Source organism: Coregonus clupeaformis, chromosome 25, assembly GCF_020615455.1.
Source record: "Coregonus clupeaformis isolate EN_2021a chromosome 25, ASM2061545v1, whole genome shotgun sequence".
Lineage (NCBI taxonomy): Eukaryota > Metazoa > Chordata > Actinopteri > Salmoniformes > Salmonidae > Coregonus > Coregonus clupeaformis.
The window spans coordinates 5,738,202-5,759,007 of NC_059216.1; the positions used below are offsets into that span (position 1 = coordinate 5,738,202).

General features: G+C 43.8%; 2 protein-coding genes across 3 annotated transcripts in view; one reads left to right on the top strand and one right to left on the bottom strand.

Annotated features, from left to right (window-relative positions):
- Positions 1-12,088, bottom strand: part of LOC121539352 (CDK-activating kinase assembly factor MAT1-like) — a 68,354-nt gene extending 56,266 nt beyond the window's left edge. Inside the window, exons 1-4 of one of the 2 annotated variants that reach the window (XR_006657419.1) lie at positions 3,115-3,202; positions 2,173-2,276; positions 1,696-1,797; positions 48-86 (exon numbers count right to left, since the gene is read on the bottom strand). Coding sequence is in view for 1 of the 2 variants with exons in the window: in XM_041847770.1 (XP_041703704.1) it covers positions 3,115-3,265; positions 9,129-9,154 (177 nt within the window). In the remaining variant the exon portion in view is untranslated. Of the gene's footprint in view, positions 1-47; positions 87-1,695; positions 1,798-2,172; positions 2,277-3,114; positions 3,266-9,128; positions 9,220-11,565 lie in introns of those variants that run through there. The other variant, XM_041847770.1, reaches the window with a different exon arrangement.
- LOC121539351 (homeobox protein SIX4) lies at positions 9,977-18,661 on the top strand. Its single transcript, XM_041847768.2, has 3 exons — positions 9,977-11,001; positions 14,456-15,141; positions 16,121-18,661. Exons 1-3 carry the CDS (start codon positions 10,274-10,276, stop codon positions 16,753-16,755), a joined length of 2,049 nt encoding a protein of 682 aa, XP_041703702.1. The 5' UTR covers positions 9,977-10,273; the 3' UTR covers positions 16,756-18,661.
- The last annotated feature ends 2,145 nt before the right edge of the window (positions 18,662-20,806 follow it).

Consider the following 20,806-nt stretch of genomic DNA (forward strand, 5'->3'; position numbering starts at 1 on the left):
TGTGACTGTATGTGGTGTGTGTCTGTGTACATGTCTAGGTGTCTCACCAGTTTATCTAGTAGAGCCTGTTTGCTCTTCCTCTTGGCCTGTACAGTGACGGAAAAAAAGTATTTGATCCCCTGCTGATTTTGTACGTTTGCCCACTGACAAAGACATGATCAGTCTATCATTTTAATGGTAGGTTTATTTGAACAGTGAGAGACAGAATAACAACAAAAAAATCCAGAAAAACGCATGGCAAAAATGTTATAAATTGATTTGCATTTTAATGAGGGAAATAAGTATTTGACCCCTCTGCAAAACATGACTTAGTACTTGGTGGCAAAACCCTTGTTGGCAATCACAGAGGTCAGACGTTTCTTGTAGTTGGCCACCAGGTTTGCACACATCTCAGGAGGGATTTTGTCCCTCCTCTTTGCAGATCTTCTCCAAGTCATTAAGGTTTCGAGGCTGACATTTGGCAACTCGAACCTTCAGCTCCCTCCACAGATTTTCTATGGGATTAAGGTCTGGAGACTGGCTAGGCCACTCCAGGACCTTAATGTGCTTCTTCTTGAGCCACTCCTTTGTTGCCTTGGCTGTGTGTTTTGGGTCATTGTCATGCTGGAATACCCATCCACGACCCATTTTCAATGCCCTGGCTGAGGGAAGGAGGTTCTCACCCAAGATTTGACGGTACATGGCCCCGTCCATCGTCCCTTTGATGCGGTGAAGTTGTCCTGTCCCCTTAGCAGAAAAACACCCCCAAAGCATAATGTTTCCACCTCCATGTTTGACGGTGGGGATGGTGTTCTTGGGGTCAAAGGCAGCATTCCTCCTCCTCCAAACACGGCGAGTTGAGTTGATGCCAAAGAGCTCGATTTTGGTCTCATCTGACCACAACACTTTCACCCAGTTCTCCTCTGAATCATTCAGATGTTCATTGGCAAACTTCAGACGCCATGTATATGTGCTTTCTTGAGCAGGGGGACCTTGCGGGCGCTGCAGGATTTCAGTCCTTCACGACGTAGTGGGTATCCAATTGTTTTCTTGGTGACTATGGTCCCAGCTGCCTTGAGATCATTGACAAGATCCTCCCGTGTAGTTCTGGGCTGATTCCTCACCGTTCTCATGATCATTGCAACTCCACGAGGTGAGATCTTGCATGGAGCTCCAGGCCGAGGGAGATTGACAGTTATTTTGTGTTTCTTCCATTTGTGAATAATCGCACCAACTGTTGTCACCTTCTCACCAAGCTGCTTGGCGATGGTCTTGTAGCCCATTCCAGCTTTGTGTAGGTCTACAATCTTGTCCCTGACATCCTTGGAGAGCTCTTTGGTCTTGGCCATGGTGGAGAGTTTGGAATCTGATTGATTGATTGCTTCTGTGGACAGGTGTCTTTTATACAGGTAACAAACTGAGATTAGGAGCACTCCCTTTAAGAGTGTGCTCCTAATCTCAGCTCGTTACCTGTATAAAAAGACACCTGGGAGCCAGAAATCTTTCTGATTGAGAGGGGGTGAAATACTTATTTCCCTCATTAAAATGCAAATCAATTTATAACATTTTTGACATGCGTTTTTCTGGATTTTTGTTGTTGTTATTCTGTCTCTCACTGTTCTAATAAACCTACCATTAAAATTATAGACTGATCATTTCTATGTCAGTGGGCAAACGTACAAAATCAGCAGGGGATCAAATACTTTTTTCCCTCACTGTAGCGGTCTCTGTGCCTCTTGCAGTCTCCAGCCTGCGATGCTTATTTCCCTAATGCTCCAACAACAGCAGCTCCTCCAACTCCTCCTGCTCTCGCGTCTGCTGGAGAGAGAGAGAGAGAGAGAGAGAGAGAGAGAGAGAGAGAGAGAGAGAGAGAGAGAATAATCCATATAATAATAATAAATAATATGCCATTTAGCAGACGCTTTTATCTAAAGCGACTTACAGTCATGTGTGCATACATTTTTGTATGGGTGGTCCCGGGAATTGAACCCACTACCCTGGCGTTACAAGCGCCGTGCTCTACCAATTGAGCTACAGAGGACCACATATCCATATCCTAGTAGACAGAGTATTGCAGGAGGAGACAGATGGTGAGAGAGGGAGCTAGACCATGTAATACAACAGAATAATGCATAAGCGATGAGTTTCATCAGGCAAAGCAGAGTGAGTCAGTGTGGGGTTACAGGTACCCACCAGCTTGCCCTTGTTCTTCTGGATGATGTCTCTATTCGCTCTCTGGTACGCCTCCATGATCTGTTTGGTGCCCTCCACCTCTAGGTTGATGGTCAGGTTATAGACTGGAGAGGAGAGAGCAGGGCAGCCCTCCATCAACACACTAGCATGGACTTCACTTCAAATCTAGGGCTGATACTTGAAATCGGATTCGGAACAACCTAAAGTATGATGTTGCAAAGCATCGGACTCTAGATAATTCATTGTGTTTTACATGTATAAGTAAGGTTGAATGTTTCAATTCAAGGGCTTGCCATTGTATCGCTCTAAAAGTAATAAGCCATGTTTCTGATGATGTAAGCATAGGTGACCATAGGAGAGGTCTAACCCATTGTCACAGTGCAAACACAATCTGACAGAAATCTCTGAGAGCTGGCACAGAGACTGGTGGGTCTCTGACCCTGGCTGGCACTGACGCCTGTAAAACTTCAACATCCAGAGCCAAGGCCAGAGACAGTTCAATGCACTAAGACCAGGCTGCATCTCCCCCTCTATCTCGCCATCTCTCCTGAGTCCACAGCCTCCTCTCACCGATCTCCTCCACTTGTTCCAAGTAGTCATTGTATTCTCTCAGGCTGGAGAAGTCAAAGTCTCTCTTGTTGTAACTGATATTTTTTTTTAGAAAAAAATAGTTTATATACTGTAATTATCAGGCCTAATACTTGTTTGCACACATTACATTGAAATAGCAGGGCTAAAGAAAGAAAGATGAGGGATGGACAGAACGGGAGGGGCTGAGGCAGATGTAAGGCAGGAAAAGAGCCTTCCTATTGGAGCAACCCCTGGGGGGTCATTGTCTACAAAACAAACAGCATAATGACAAAAGCAGCTTAAGGAGAGGGAGGAGTGGGCTGAACACAAACACAGAGACACACCCTTCTCCCCTGTGCCCCTCACTCACACCTTGAGCACCTTCTTGCGGATCTCCACCTCCTTGTCGACGGCTGGGTCTTCGAAGAGCTGCATGTGGAAGTTACTCTTCCTCAGGGGCGTGCCACACTGCACACAGGTCCCCGAGCCACGCACAAACAGCATATCCACACAGCTCTCACATCTGAGGAGACCGACACACGAATTTGTCAAACACACACAGCTTTACAGAAGAAAAAACTTTTTCTATGGAGCAAGCATGTCAAAATCTATTACCTTTGTGCATGTCTAATGCACTTTCCCTTAGCAATGGCCTGGTGGTATATTTCCATTTTACATAATATGTATGCGAGTTATCAGCCCCACAACATGTGATAATGGCCATCTTATATTACCTTAATGTAATAGTTCAGACGGTAGGAATCATGAATGGAATGTTGATTAACCCTCAACCTTCACACAGACAATGAATCTGACACTCCTGTCAAAGAGTGTCTGTCTGCACTGGAAATGTATTTTTTCTAATATCATTTCAAAAGGAACTCAAACAGTCAGCGTGCCACGCTGCACACAATAGAAAAATCTAGTTCAGCAAAGTACTCACAGCTTCTCATCACTAAACTATTTCAAATTCCACTGATGCTGAAGTTCTCTGAGAGGCTCTGGCTTCTTTCAACATTGTCAGGATCGTAATAATTTGTTATGACCTTGAAAGTGCTCTAACAATTGGCCTAATATTAATGAGATCCCCAAAAAGACAAAACAGTTACGGTAAATTAGAGATAAATATTTCATTATAAACTGCATCGATTAAGGAAGGCTAACCACAGGACTACATTAGACATCTCATCATGTCTCAGTGTTCCTTTATTGGTCTGGTTTAATAACTCTTACTGCATAGAGGTGTTCCCTTCCCTCATTGGCCAACACAGAGCTGTTCTAGGAAATTGTTGCATGACACACAAATCCCATCATCAAATGTCAATTTCCACCAATAGGAAAACATTCCAATGCAGAGGGTCCTTCCTCAAGCCATCCCAACAACACGGCCATAACAACCACCAGAGCCACCTTCGGGCCGAGCAACATTTACTCATCAATCACACCTTTAAGCAGGTAGGCGTTTACCCATCAATCACACTCAAGTGAGGAGTGGACCCTAAAGACAATGGAAAAGGCCTTAAATCTTCCCTAAATAGGCAGCAGGAGGGGCGGGCAGGGGGGAGGCTGGATAAACGTTTGCACAGACACTTTTAATTAAGTCTCTGTGGAGCTTTATTCCACTGGAATTCACCTTCTGTAGGCGTCCTGCTCTTAGCTGGCCACCTTCAGAAGCAAGCCCCAACATCTGGTTTCCAAATGGCCACATCTGGGGTGACTACAACCATTTTAACCCCAAAACATAGCCAAAATGTAGTTGTTTTTTCAATGTGATAATATTTTTGTAGAAAATGTTATGTTTCCAAAGTCGCATTTCTTTCAAACCCTTTTCAGAACTTGAGTCCTTTAGGCCTAAGGCAGTAAACCTTTATCACCTCATCAGCAGGATTCTAAAGGAAAAAGCAGTTATGGGAGAAACTGCAGAGCTACTGGACTTTACCTGTTTACATATCAGATATGCGTAAAACAAAGCAAACCTGCCAAAAGATCATTAATACCAACACACCCTCTAGTATAGAAAAAAGCTCACAAAACATTAGCAAATTGGCCTAGTGTTCAACAATTGCTGGATTTAGCACAAAACAACATAAATTAAACAAAACTATCCTGTACGTGGTTGGTCCCCAGGACCATGAGAGAGCCCCCTGTTCAAGTGCAGCCCAGTAGGGGCAGATGTTCACTGTGGCCCCAGGCTACAGGAGATGTATATGCCTAGCCATATGGAGGTAAAAGGGGGGTTTGCTGCTTGTTTCCACAGACCCACAAAGAGCCCATTCATCAGGTAGGGCCAGGAGTGGGGCGTAGCTTGCCCCCTGTTCCATAAATGGACCACACAACAGACCCACTACAGGGGAAATCCTGTGTAATTCTAGGGCAAAGAGATTAAGCTATGAGAAGATTGGAGGGAGAAGACTGTCAAAGTGAACTTGCCATCTTCAGGCTAGCTCCTCTCAGAAGAGCCATTTGTTTAGGACCCTTTCTCTTATTGTCAAATCAAATCCATTTTTATTGTCACATGCTTCGTAAACAACAGGTGTAGACCAACAGTGAAATGCTTACTTATGGGCCGTTCCCAACAATGCAGAGAGAAAAATAAATCGAAAACACAAGGAATAAATACACAATGTTTAACGATAGATTTTTTGACAGGGGGTGCAGGATATTTTTTTGCCTAATTTAGATACGTTTCTGCTTATAATTTCCGACATTTTGTTCGGCTATTTGTTAGTCAACTTATCTATAATTAGTAGCTTCTCTTCTGTCATTATGTTACCCTAGAAGACTAAATAAACTCTTGCTCTCCAGAATAACGCCTTAAATCGATAGAATGAATGCTTCAATCTTGTTGACATCGGAAAAGTTCTCCGTCATCTCTGCTTCTTTTGCAGAGCGAAGACATTTAGGGACCGGGGAGAAAATGCAATAAGTCAACAACAAAAAAATGGGAACGATTTTCTGTGCTAAATTTCCAAAGGACATCCGTTTGACTGGTTGTAATGAAATAGAAACGAATGTTTCTGATAAGATTTCAGTTTGGCTTGGATGTATATTTTATGTGGTTGAAATAGTATTAGCTTTTATGATGCTGATAAAGATAGCATTCGCATTCTCTTAAGATGCTGTTCCTGAGTCAAAATGTACATTTGGTGTATAATTTTACTGCAAGAAATGCTTAATTCTGCAGGAGTTAATATAAAGACTATGTGAGAGGTTATACACCTACAGTCAGTGTCCATATTTCAGTTTCCATTTAACCCATCTGAACAGTAGGCTACAGTTCCCTTGACGTGCCATTGGCCTATTTGAAGTCCCCGTCTTGTGACTGTCGAATTTGTATAGCGTCTCACAATCATCACACATAACATAGGCACTCCAATCATCCTCTTTTACCACTACACCAAATCTTTCCCAAACATTACTTTTCTATCTGGCCCTCCCTTCTCTGAAATTGTTATTTTTGCCTCAGTGGATCGATGTTAACTTTTTCTGCCCATTCCCAAAAGCATTTGGCAATTGGCGTGTAGGCTATTTGGCGAGTGTAAAGTTAGGCCCTAAAGCTTAGACTTACGCACTAATGCCAGATAGCCTAAAAATAATTAAAGAAAAACCTCAATGTAGCCTATAGATATACACTGAGTGTACAAAACATTAGGAACACCTTCCTAATATTGAGTTGCACCCCCTTTTGCCCTCAGAACAGCCTCAATTCATCGGGGCATGGACTCTACAAGGTGTTGAAAGCATTGCACAGGGATGCTGGCCCATGTTGACGTCAATGCTTCCCACAGTTGTGTCAAGTTTGTTGGATATCCTTTGGGTGGTGGACCATTCTTGATACACACGGGAAACTGTTGAGCATAATAAATAAATAAAAACTGTTCACTCAGCATAAATTGCACAAGAATGATACATTATGGATTTATTAATGTATTGTTTTCCCTTTATTCAACCCGACTGCCACCCACCTGCCCTTCATCCACACAATATTTTGTGGATATAAGCGCGGGGACTGCAGGTTATGAGTCAACCCATATATCACTAATACACAGGGTGACAGAATTGGTCAAGAGCCCGTAAAACAGCTGCTATCCACTGCAGCACCATCTTTCAGATTGTGCCTTTCTCCTGCTGCTGGGCATATGGGCCTCATAGACTATACGGTATTATGTCCAGCATCATCCACATGATTTCTCTAGCATACGCCATCTTTCCCTCAGTCTCTTCCTCTCTCCCAGGGTTGTTCTCACTGCAGCAGAATGGTGAGCGAGCCCTGCACCCCCCAATCCTCCCTCTCACCTGTCCTGCTCAGAGCTCATATCTCTCCCATCTGCAGCTGTCAGCAAGTCAGGAGGGAGGTAAACAGGGGCCTGGCACAGCAAAAACAATCCCCTCCCCCTCAGCAACCCCAAGGGCCAGTGACATTGCCTCCCTCCCTCCTCCTCCTCTCCCTCCCTCCCTCCTATACACTAGTGAAGGTAGGAGCAATGCAGCCACATAGGGGCTGGTTCACCCGTTTCTCCCATGAAGCCCTCTCCATGCTCTAGACTCCATGCTCTAGACTCCATGCTCTAGACTCCATGCTCTAGACTCCATGCTCTAGACTCCCACACAAGCAGCTGTGGTGCCTGGGCCCAGACAGGAGATCCCTTTGTGTAATCACCTGGCCATCGAACACTGCTAACCTGCTGTGATGCCCCATTCCTGCTTGTGACACCTAAAAAACGTGCAGAGCCACAGCCAGAAAACACTGGGACACTTGATTGGCTCTTTAACTAATGGGAAGAGGAATGTCATAAATTACAAGGTACATCATCAAGCATGGGAAAGAGTAAAATTTCCAAAATGAGTTTTTTCGGATAAACTACATCGCTCTGCCCTCTAAAGGGTAGGTGACTGACAAGACACACAAGAACCTAGCCTCCACCTGCAGAGGTGTCCCTGTCACTCCTTCCTTGATCTGTACCTACCCAACCTAATATCCCTGGCCCACCGGCATCTGTGCTGTGCACTGTGCCCGTCACCAAATGCCAAAGGACACAGGCCCTGCGCCATCGTGCGTAGGTAATAAATAACAGAAGGCCACTGGCCACGGGGACAGTAAATGTGCCACTGTGGGGTTTAAATTTAGATGCAGGGTGGAGTGGTTCCATATCGCGCGCGGGACGGCCTAGACTGGATGGCTTCACAGCGTTGACAGCTGTCAGCAAGAGTCTCTCCCCATTGCAGATAAGACCTTGCCACAGCTTGACCAACTGACAGTCAGACCAACGGACAGGCAGGAAGGCAGATAGACAGACAGGTTAGGTAAACAGGTGGGCAGGATATTTTTGTTTCTAGAATTCCATTCAAATAAGCCTATAGACAGTGTGTTGACTATGATAAAAACAAATCTCACTTTTGTCAAGTTTAGGCTTATCTCTGGTGACAGATCGGATTGGTTCTGGGTTCCGAGATTGTGGAAATATTCTGCATTAACATCATCACACCAAACCTTGAAATCAAAAAGTAGTCAAATAACCAGCAGTCGGGACAGTCAAAAGACAATGTCCCAATGTGTGTGGTTGCAGTTTCCTAGCAGCACCCTGATGATCTGGTAAACAGCTCTGAAGAGCACCAGCAAGGTGACCGGAGCTAGGGAAGGGCGATCCTCTAAATTGCTTTATTGCAAAGTTATTTAAATGTTCTCCCAGTGTGACCCTGCGTCCAGACAGAACAGAAGCTCTGAGTTATGAGTGGGCTGACCTGATGACGAAGCACAGCCACATCCTGATGGTACGGTCAATAAACATACAGGGTTGAACATATGCTCCAGCAGACACCAGCATTTTCCTCAAGCTTCACTGTCACTGCATAACAACACCCATAAAATAAACCTGTCTCCTCTCCATCACGGAGACTGGGCAGATGTCTGGGCTTACAAAACAGGGGGAATTTTGGGAACAGCTTTATTGCTATCTTTTTTTCTGTTACTTCCAAAGAGACTGAGGCACTACATCAACCAGAATTGATATATGGGCACAGTTTCCGTATCACATTTTCTTGTAATCAAAATAAACAACAAGCCAGCGTTGTTTATTAAAAAATAAACGTGTGCATACTGTACAGCTTGTAAACAAGACACGCTGAGACAAAGGGACGTGTTTATGTTGCAGATAGAAAGAAAAGAAAACAAGCAAACATGAATGTTGACATCACGCACCAAAAGGTAATAGCTCCTCACTTTCAGCTTAACTAACGTTACAGAAGTACTAGCTAACATTACAGTTTATTTTCTATTTCTTGTTGTAGTTGTCTGGCTAAATAATATATATGTATTCATCTAACGGTTTGAAAACATGCAGCTAATAGCTAGGAAGGCTAGCTAGTCATCATGAATGGATACTCACAGCGTGTGGCCACAAACATTCACCATTAGTTTTAGGGACAGATTCCTGTATTGTGTTGTCTTGCATCTCAGACACCATTGGTCGTCTAGCTCTACAAAGCACAGAAAATGAATGTCAACAATGAACTAGCAAGTTATTCATCCTTCTTAACAGTTCACGCAAGTGGTAAAATGTGTCACATTTAAATAGTCCCGATGAGAACGTCGGTGGTAAGATTGGTTCCTAGTTAATGGTCCCTCTAAGCGCAACGCACTAAGTGGACAAATGCGCAATAGTGATAAATCTTGTTATTGTCAAATGTAAGATTACGAAAACAAGAATAAACATACACACACACGAACTTTTCAGCGTTCCACAATGCTTAGGCTTATTTCGTTTTTTAAAACTGAAATTATGCATTTTCATTTGATAGCCTGTTAGATAATTTATTCGAAAACATGAGACACTCACTACAATAATCAGCAAAAAACATTGTTAATAATAATAGCCTAATGATAATAGGTATTTGCATCATCTATATATTATTGTTGCATTATGATAATCAAATAGCCTATCAGTTCATTACCATTAACTGAGCTAACGCATAAGGAACTTTCATCAGTTTGCTTTTTTATATTAATCGAAGTTGGAGTTGAATGCATAATGTAGGCCATACAGAGTAGGCTACTGTACGCTATTTCATCTCACCAAGTATTTATTTTAGCTAAAAGGGCAGTTCATTATCGCAGAGCTCAGTTGGTACAATCAAAAAATAACATGCCATAATGCAGACAATATGGATAGTATTTTCTGCTCCCATATCAAAATCCCAAACACATTCACCTTGTACAGGTAAGCCTCTGAAATACTGTACGTCATGTTTGAGGGACAGCTGCAAACCAAACATTCCTCTCTGGGTCGAGGTCGCTCCTCCCTGGCGGAGCCCTTCGTAGCCAATCGGGTGGCTATCCTGCAGACAGACCCCAATGCCCCTTTCTTGCTACAGTTCCCGCAGAGTAAAAGTCACGTTGGAACGAAAGGGGAGCGCTATCCCCTTACAGCTGCTGCCAGATATTCGATCGCGTTCGCATGGCGAGAGGGTAACCTGATCGGCTGAAGGCTTGCCGGAACCAGGGAGGAGTGACTTACCAGGAAAGGCTTGAAAAATGTCTTCTTCTTCAGGAGAAGTCACAATTTCAAATGACATCCAGAAGGAAAATGTGAAGACAGACAGGCGAGAGTGTATTAAGCTTCTTGCGCTGGATACCGCGGAGTTGTCTATGGAGCGCGCAACTTCGAACACTGATGCGGTCCACAGTGAACTTCTGGTGAGCGCGACTTCTTCGCTGGCATTCTCCCCGGAGCAAGTGGCGTGCGTCTGCGAGGCTCTGCAGCAGGGAGGCAATGTGGACCGGTTGGCCAGGTTTTTATGGTCCTTACCACAGAGTGATTTGCTACGTGGTAACGAAAGCATCCTGAAAGCCCAAGCTCTTGTCGCTTTTCATCAGGCTCGGTACCAGGAGCTCTACAGTATTTTGGAGAACCACAGCTTCAGTCCGTCCAACCACTCCTCGCTGCAAGACCTATGGTACAAGGCACGGTACACCGAGGCAGAGAAAGCGCGTGGGAGACCCCTGGGCGCCGTGGATAAATATCGCCTGCGGAGAAAGTACCCACTCCCCCGGACTATCTGGGACGGGGAAGAGACAGTATACTGCTTCAAAGAGAGGTCCCGCAACGCGCTGAAGGATCTATACAAGCAGAATAGATACCCCTCTCCAGCCGAGAAAAGAAACCTCGCTAAAATCACGGGACTCTCCTTGACACAGGTCAGCAACTGGTTCAAAAACAGGAGACAGAGGGACAGAAACCCGTCCGAAGCACAATCAAAAAGGTGAGAAAGAACAAATAAATGATCAGTTGATTGCTTGATTTTACGCAAATGGAACAGTGTGCGTAATGGGACATTTAAATTGTAAATTCATTACCAGGAATAATTTTTGAGATTATTGCTGGCAAGGTCGAGCTGGCTTTCCTTGTATCATACACATGACTGCCTCTGGCTATTGCATGGAAATCGCCCATATAGCTTGGTGTGTGAGTTAACAACGTAAATAATTAACATTAGATAGAGTAATTCCGAAACAAAAAAAGTGTGCCAAGTAGCATACACGCCGCTAATGTTTTGAAATATGAGGCTGTTGCCATCCAGATCGGGTTTCATTTGCGTGTTCAGGCACTAAGAGCATGGATACCAGTCCAACATTAGCCTGCTCTATTCCGAACATAACTTTTATAGTCTAAATGGTGTTATAATGGTGTTATAAATAAGTTGTTTTATAGACTTAGCCTATAAGTATGAAATTATTAAATAGTCTCCTGACAGAGAGAGAGAGAGAGAGAGAGAGAGTGTGTGTGTGTGTGTGTGTGTGTGTTCAAAACCAACTGAATACCTCACCTGTGTGTGTTCAAAACCAACTGAATACCTCACCACATAAATCACTTTGGCTATTTCCTTTTCCTTTTAAGCCGAGAGGAATCAGAAAACCTCCCTTCAGCGTTTCGTTTGAAAATCCCCCACCCCCAGGCAGGCAGATATATTCCCTTCTTTTTATGTTTTCTTCTCTGTGAACAAAGCTCGCGCGCACCTGGTGGAGGCGACTTCTTTCTTTCTATCTCTCGCTCTTTCTCTCTCTCTTTCTCTCTCTCTCTCTCTCTCCATCTCTCTCTCTCTCTCTGTCGCACACACACATGCACATACGCATACGCAAATGCACGCACACACTTCCCGAAAGATGATCTCATAGGCATTTTTGCTTGAAGGACGTGTTTTGTGTTTGTAATCCAGTTCATTCGAATATGTGGAGGCCAATAATTATATTGCCAATGACTGAAAATGATTGTCCTTTCAGTGACAAAATAAGTGATTATAAGCCAGTTATTACGTTAATTTATGCAGAAGAGGAATAAGCTACCCTTCTTCAATAACTGGCTTGCAGGCCTCAGGACGATGAAGCAGAAGTTTCTCAGAGTCAATGAGGCTCTTTATTTCAGAGAGCGAGTCTTTTTTTGTAGGGAGGGAAATGCAGCTGTTTCAGTCACTCACTCATGATGAAAAATACAATTGGAAATGGCATTGTTCGATTTCTTAATATTTTCCTGACATTATAAAACTTAAAAAGTGAAGTTATGCAAACAAACAAAAAATCAACAAAACCATATGCCAATCACCACCAAATTACAAATAAAGGTATTTGACCATTTGTGTTGTCACGCTGCGACCGCTGACATTTGTCACCCTGGAATGTAATTGCACCAAATGGTAGGCCCACTGTTGGTCGTATTGTCGTATAAGCCTACTATAGGTCCTGAAGCAGTATAAATAAAGGAGGGCTATAATCCAATTTATTCTCCATGGGATAAAACTTTTGGTAGTCACGACAGCTCTTTGAAGCCATGTTTGTGAGATCTCCATGGATCACCTCTGTAGTTGTGCCCACAAAGATCCTATAAAATTATATTTGTACTTTTGTGGTTGTATCACTATTTCTATAGGCTAAGACAGTTGAGGTATGGATTAAGTTGCATTGACAAGTCAGCCATATTTCTTAGTATGCAAATAATAACGTGTTTTCCAATATGTTCAAATCAAAATCAAATCAATTTTTATTTGTCACATGCTTCGTAAACATCAGGTGTAGACTAACAGTGAAATGCTTACTTATGGCCTTTCCCAACAATGTAGAGAGAAAAATAGAAAAATAATAGAAAAATAATAACACAAGGAATAAATACACAATGAGTAACTTGGCTATATACACGGGGTACCAGTACTGAGTTGATGTATAGGGGTACGAGGTAATTGCGGTAGACATGTACATATATGTAGGGGTAAAGTGACTAGGCAACAGGCTAGATAATAAGCAGTAGCAGCAGCATATGTGATGAGTCAAAAGAGTTAGTGCAAAAGGGGATCAATGCAGATAGTCCACGTAGCTATTTGGTTATAAAAAAAAAAAAATGTATTCACTAACTGTAAGTCGCTCTGGATAAGGGCGTCTGCTAAATGACTAAAATGTAAATGTAAAAATGTTAACTACACTGAACAAAAATATAAGCACAACATGTAAATTGTTGGTCCCATGTTTCATGAGCTGAAATAAAAGATCCCAGAAACCTTCCATACACAAAGGAAGCTAATTTCTCTCAAATTTTGTGCACAAATTTGTTTACATCCCTGTTAGTGAGCATTTCTCCTTTGCCAAGATAATCCATCCACCTGCCAGGTGTGGCATATCAAGAAGTTGATTAAACAGCATGATCATTACACAGGTGCACCTTGTGCTGGGGACAATAAAAGGCCACTCTAAAATGTGCAGTTTTGTCACACAACACAATGCCACAGATTACTCAAGTTTTGAGGGAGGGTGCAATGGGCATGCTGACTGCAGGAATGTCCACCAGAGCTTTTGTAGTTTTAGAGAATTTGGCAGTATGTCCAACCGGCCTCACAACCGCAGACCGCGTGGGTCGGCCTGGCTCCCAAGGCTGCACCCCTGCCCAGTCATGTGAAATCCATAGATTAGGGCCTAATTAATTTATTTCAATTGACTGATTTACTTATATGAACTGTAACTCAGTAAAATCTTTGAAATTGTTGCATGTTGCGTTTATATTTTTGTTCAGTATATTTAGCAGTCTTATGGCTTGTGGGTAGAAGCTGTTCAGGGTCCTATTGGTTCCAGACTTGGTGCATCGGTACTGCTTGCCGTGCGGTAGCAGAGAGAATAGTCTATGACTTGGGTGGCTGGAGTCCTTGACCATTTTTAGGGCCTTCCTCTGACACCGCCTAGTATAGAGGTCCTAGATGGCAGGGAGCTTGGCCCCAGTGATGTACTGGGCCGCACGCACTACCCTCTGTAGCCTTCTGTTTACAGGCAATGACAGTTTATTCCTTGGTAGTGAGTGATGCAATATTTGATTAATTTATGCAATGTTTACCTCCCAACATACACACACACGCACATACTACCACTGAGTGAGAAACACACACGCACACACACTTTCTCAACATTCTCACAGGTCTGTCTATGATTATTTCAGTTTCAAAATGTGTCTTTCTCACTCACTCTGTCAGTAGTAAGACTCCACCTCTGCGCTCACAAATGACAGCAACATACTGTAAGTCAAACTAGTAGGACAACTTACTTCTCTGACCTCTATTCTGCCTCACACAATTCTATCATTAAAGTCTACCAAAAGTGTAGAGGAGGACATATTTCATTCAGACAGTCCCTGAGCTCCTTTCTATATCTCACTTTCCCTTCTCTCTGGCTTTTTTTCCACAGTGAATCTGATGGCAACCACAGCACAGAGGATGAGTCTAGTAAAGGACAGGAGGAGCTCTCTCCATGCCCCATCTCCAATTCATCTGACGGGACGATGACCCATGGGGCCCTCCCCCTGCAGACAGGGTCTCTGGACAGTGGGTTGGTCATTCAACAGATTGGGGATATCAAGATGCCCCCTGGATCCAGCAGTGGGGTGCTCTTCAACGGGAACCTAGTGACCAGTAACCCCTCCACTGTCTTCCATAACGGTGGCTCGTCTTACCTCCAGGCCCCCAGCAACATCCTGTTCAACGGGCTCAACCTGGGCGTCCAGCCCCTGGCCTTCAACTCCCTGCGGCCCTCTGGGGGGGTCTTGATGGGGGGCTCTGGTATGGACATACAGATGCAGGCAGGCCAGGAGAAGGGGTTGGGTGGCTCCAGTGTGGACTACTCCTCCTACTCTGGCTGTGTGAACGGGGCAGAGGTGAAACTGGAGGGGGTTAACAGCATGGCAGCTCAAAATGGCGGCTCGTCCGTCCTCACGTTCAGCTCATCCTCAGGGGCGCTCCAGCTGGGCGGTTACAGTCAGGTCCATGTGCACAGCAGCATATCCGACGGCAATGGGGCATCTCTGCTCAACAGCAATGTGGGTCTTCCTCCTCTGCAGCTCCCCTCTGGCTCCTCCTCCTCAGCACTCTCACAAGGTGGGTTGACTTTAACTGGTTGTCAGTTCTGTGTCAGCTACATTGAAAACTGAAAATCCACATTGAAGTTTTGTCGATAACAGTTTCAGAGGTATTGGTGAGAAATAATGATTGTTTCGAGTATTTTAGGATTTAATGTCTTCTTCATTGCTAATGAAAGAGAAATTATCTGTGCATTTACAAGAATATGGTGGTAGTTGACCCTAACCTTTCAAATATACCAAATATTGCAACCAAACTCCTTTCTTCTTCAATAAAATGAATGAATCCTGGATTGAAATAGCAATGGGTGTAGTCATCAGCTCTGTTATGCGTTCAATATGTCTAAGCTACCTTAGCATTTGGCCTTCCTGACTTTGGGTCTGAGCCCAGAGGCTTGTTACTGCACTGCAGTGAGTTGGGGCTAGATGCAAAGGCCAGACACACATACACACACACACACTCCATTATCTTGTGTGGCGATATATGGTGGTCCTGGAAAATTATAGAGATGAATAGAACACAGGTTCTGAGTCATCATCACTGCACACTCCTGACCTCAGGGGGAGAGAGGAGGAGAATCTGTTTCAGACAATCACAGGGCTGAAAAACGTACTAACGAGGAGAGAGTCATTACAGCACTTACTTTGACAAAAAGCAGAGACCTCATACCAGGACAACAGAAAAGTCAAATGGAAAGAAAAAAAGCCTTTTCGTTGGCCCATAGCAGGCTTTTACATCAATACAACTCTCCTGGGTTCCACAGGGTCAGCTTCAAAAACCAGAAGGTGTGAGAGAGACACAGCAGAGATTTCAGATGGATTTCTGCTGTAAGTTAAGAACATACAGCAACAGTACAGTAAGAGTGAAGCCAGAGATTTGGAGGACTATGTTAGTTGAGTCGAGCAGGAGTGGGTTATAGTGGTTCAGAGATAAGGGTATAAAGTACTGTTTGTAAGGTGTATAAGATGTATAATGACCTGTCATTTGATTATCCCAGGTACAATCCAAGTGAACAATGTAGCAGTCAGTTCTTCCAGTGAGGACTCCTACCACCACCAGCACCATCAGGACAAGCTGGCCATGGCCTCCATGCATCCCAGCACGGTTCTCTACAGCATGGGCAATGCTGGACAGACTTCCATCAAGAAGGAGCCCCTGGAGGGAGGTGGCAGTGGTGGGGTGTACTCTTACCACCATGGCCTTCACCTGGACCCCAGTGGGCAGCTCAGCTACTCCTCAGCCCCCCTAAACTCAGAGGAGGTCCCCTCCAGCCAGGGCCCCCCCCCCTCCTCTGACGTAACCACGGTCAGCTCCTCCAGTCCAGAGCCTGAGGTCTACACCACCCTCACCGTCAGCACCCCTCTGATGGCCCAAACAGACCCGAACGGCCACCTCCTCCAGTCTGGGGAGTACCTCAGAGGCCACAACCCACAGCCTGTCCCCTCCTCACACCTCCTGGGCCCTGGCATGAACAACAACTACATGTCTGTGTCTGAGAATAAGGTGGACGCTAGTGGCGATGGGGTGAATGAGATGGTGCGTGTCATGTGTGGGGAGATGGAGCCGGGGGAGGAGAAGGAGCTGGCCAAATTACAGACAGTGCAGATGGACGAGGATATAGCTGACCTTTAACCTGTAACCTATGACCTTTCATAAGCACTCATATCTGCCCAAGCAGTGATGTGGTGAATCTTTTTACATTTTTGTGTGTTTTTTTACCATTCATTTTCTCTAAGTGTTAAATTATTTGCTAATGTTGTGTTCATTTTACCTTACAATGCACTCTATTCAGATACAAACCCCTTGGATTGGCACCATGAAGTCATCCTAATTCATTATTTTAAAAGCCCCGATCTTTCCTCTCTGCCTCACAGAAAGTCATAACTAGCTGTTATTTGTCCCTTGCACTGCAAAAGTCCCTTGCATGCATTTGAACCACATTTTAAGTGTGCATTTTTTATATACAGCACCTGCTACTTCCCGTTGAGTGGACTTGATCCGCAGAAGCAGGTGTTGGAATGGCCCTGGTCATGTGACCAGGATGTTCCTCCAAACTAAATGCGTCATCTGGGTCAACCCAAAAAGGTCATTTAGTAGGGGGAGGGAAGCGTCTCTAAGAAAATGTTCACTAAACCACTACAACTGCTGCACTAAAAACCACATATAAAACCACATACGAATAACAGGACCATCACTGTGCACAGCAGTTGCTGATTTATGCAATGTAGTCCTCTTCAAATTCTCAGAAAGTCATTCAAGTCTACCATCCTCCATAGTACATTCATAATTTGTTACATATCATGTGGGCTGAGGATGATTCATCATATTTATGGCATGGTTTCTGTTCGAGGGACATAAGAAGAAATGAATGTGCCTTTATGCCCCGTAGAATGTCAGGCTGCACTGACCTCTCCTAATTTGCACTAGCATCAAAACACTATAACAGAAGATTGTAGCTTCAAAGAACCTACCTTTCTCTCTGGACTGATCAAACCATATCAAATCTATACTGTGAAAACATATTTCAAGCTTCAACCATTATTGGAGACAGGGAGAGGTTATAAAGGGGTTGTGACACAGTCTGTATCTATTTGAACATAGTAAGACCACTACATGCTGTTTGGCAACAGTATGTCCCATCATTCATTTTGAAATGTCTCTCAAACTGTCTCTGTGAAAATATACATCAGTTATATTTGTCTACACAGTAAGATGCAAGCACATATGTATATTATTGACTGGTGTGCCTGTTTGTGTGTTTGTATGAGAAACCGGAAGGGGAGCATTGTGTTTGAGGGAGGAGAACTACATGCAGTCCGAAGTGTTTTATATGGAGAGGGATTTCTATTGTGTCCCTTTGCATGGCAAACTGAGTTAAGAATATTACAATGTCCTGGTTACTAGTGCCTGTTATTTTCTAAATACGATTGAGTGTGGCTAACAAGTTCTCTACACTATGATTGATGTATAGGTGCAGAGTGAGACACATGCAAAACTTCCATGGTTTTCAGATAAAGCTATTCCAATTTGGGTCATTTCCTGGTTTTATCAGATAGGCGCATAAGCCAGACATCTCCTGTGATGTTGAGGTAGGGAGTGAGTGGGCCTCATAAGTCAACAAATGTATGTGGAGCACTTCACAACAGAAGACTTGAACTCCACACAGACACACAACACAAACCATAATACCCCATCTCAACCACATGACCAGCAGATGTCATTTACACATAACAGTAAGACATTAAGTATACATCCATACATCCATGTACATAGAGTGGCCAGTACATTTTCCTTTGTCAGGTTCCATCACCTAAACCCCCACTCAGAGTAGAGCTATGAACAGACTGCAAACTGACGTAAAGATTACATTACAAAACAACTTTGTCTACATGCTCTGATGTCATGTACCAAAAATAAGCCATAGGCATATGGTAAAACAGATAGTTTTTTATTTTAGCTTGAACTGTATGTTTGTAATCTGAAATGATGTGAATGTATTTTTCTAAATCTCCATACTACATTAAAAGTTTTATATTTATAAAAACATAAAACTGTTACTAGTTTTTGTCATGAAAAAAGTGTTAATTTGGCTCCTTTACCATGACTAAATAATTTCTAGATTATTTCTTAATTAAACATGTGAGTTGGGTTTGTGTTTAATGTTATGTCTACAATGGACCTAAATTCTCGAGACAGGAAGCATACGTCTTCTATATATTTAAAAGGCTTAAAAAGCCAAACTCTGTGAGGATGGGGGTATAACAGGCGTGCCCTGATCCAACAAGCCTAGAACTGCGCTCTGCGAACCTGCAGTGATCATTTGCACATGCCTGGCAACCTGGAGTTCATTAGCCCTCCTTTTCTCATCTCAGCCGCCGTAATTCAAATAAACAGCAATGAGATTTCCAGAGGTACTGCTCTTAGGGGTGGGGGGTCCACAGCTCCACACAGCCCTGTCCATGGGCCCTCTCCCTGGGCTAACCCAGAGCAAGCTCTCCCTGGCTCACTCAGCTGATCCACATGTGGATGAATGAATCTGAAGTGCTGTCACTCACAGGCACTGTGTGTCTGTACAGAGAAATCCTGAACTACTCACATGGCTTTGGGGGATTTTTTTATGATCTTACACCCAATTCTGATTCACTCCGCCGGCTCCCAAGTAAGGCTAGGTAAGATAAAGCGGGGAGAGGGGGCGGGGGAATGGTTGCATGGATGGATACGTAGATGGAGAATTTATAATGGTTTTGAGACTGGACTTCAGGTCTTATCCTCTTCGTAGATACTTTTTATGGGTTCTATTCGGATGACCCAAATAAACAGAAGGTGTTTGTCTCCGCTCACTCAATGGTGAGAGAGGGGGAGAGTGGGGGAGAAAAGGAGAGGGAGAGACAGGTAACTGGTGTATGGTTACCTGTGCACTGGTGACTTCGTCGCCATGGGCATTGGATTAGCTGATTGTTAGGTATCAGGTGATGCCTCCTGTAATATTGAAGAGGGTGAAAACGGCTTTGTTGAAGCCCTGAACAATGTCCCATTGGCAAAGGGAGCCCATGTTCTCTTGGTCTCATGGGGTGTGGGCCCCAGAAAGCTTCAAATTAGATTAGAAGAAAATGAACAGCACAGTCAGTCCTTTTAAAGGAAGACTAAACATTATTTTGAAGAACATCTGTTTGTAATATTAGTATTTTATTTTTATTACAGTATAGCCTACAAGGCAAACTTGATAGATGGATGTATTGCATATTTTGAAAAAAAAGTTTAAAAAGTAACCAATAGATATGTCACTTTTAAAACAACACACTTTTTTATATGAGATGCGTCCAGCGGCTATCGTTCACCATCAAATACACTCCAATCCAACCACATAATAATGTTACCAAATAGTAGAACAAGTAAGATGTATAATTTTGTCCGCAATTTAAAACGTGCACTGTAAAACATGCGCGGGCGAGCAGTAAAAGAAGCGAACGCACCAGAACCGAGGCCTTATTAAAAACGTTGACCTCTGATCTTTTGGATGGTTTCAAAGCTGACATTTAATGCGGCGCAGCAGACTGCAAGCCATATGTAACATGACCTGGGGAGTGCGGTACTCCGCTGCTCCACGTCCCACTAATGAGAGGCCAGGGGTCGTAGGGTGCTGCGCCGCTCCAAAAGACCCACCACCAATACTTAACCCACGGAGATGCATTTGTGCGGTTCCGAAAGAGAAAGGAAAAATAAATTAAACTAAAGCTAGCAAATATAAGTACAATTATAAATTGTTGTTGAAAACGGGCACTCACGATGTGAGATGTGTGTGTGACTAAAATCCATTGGGAACGACTGAGGATAGCTTATAGGCCTAGTAGTTTTCACCATCAGATACCACAGTGCAATATTTGACTTCGACTTCAGATAATTGAGTTGTTATCAGGCGTGAGAAAATATCTGCACATGCTCAGTCCATCGTCCACAACGAAAAATAAAAGGAAAGGTGCGACCTGGGGCAATTTAATGGTCTGTTCTGCACCATAACGGCAACGTATAACATATGCGTAAAAACGATCCAAACGTGCACTACACATGCCCGTGTGTTTCCATCCATCTCTATCACCCCCCCCCCCCCCTCACACATACACGCGCACCGGCGCACGCACACATGTTGGGGTGTAGTTCTACACTTAAATGGGATAAATTGAGA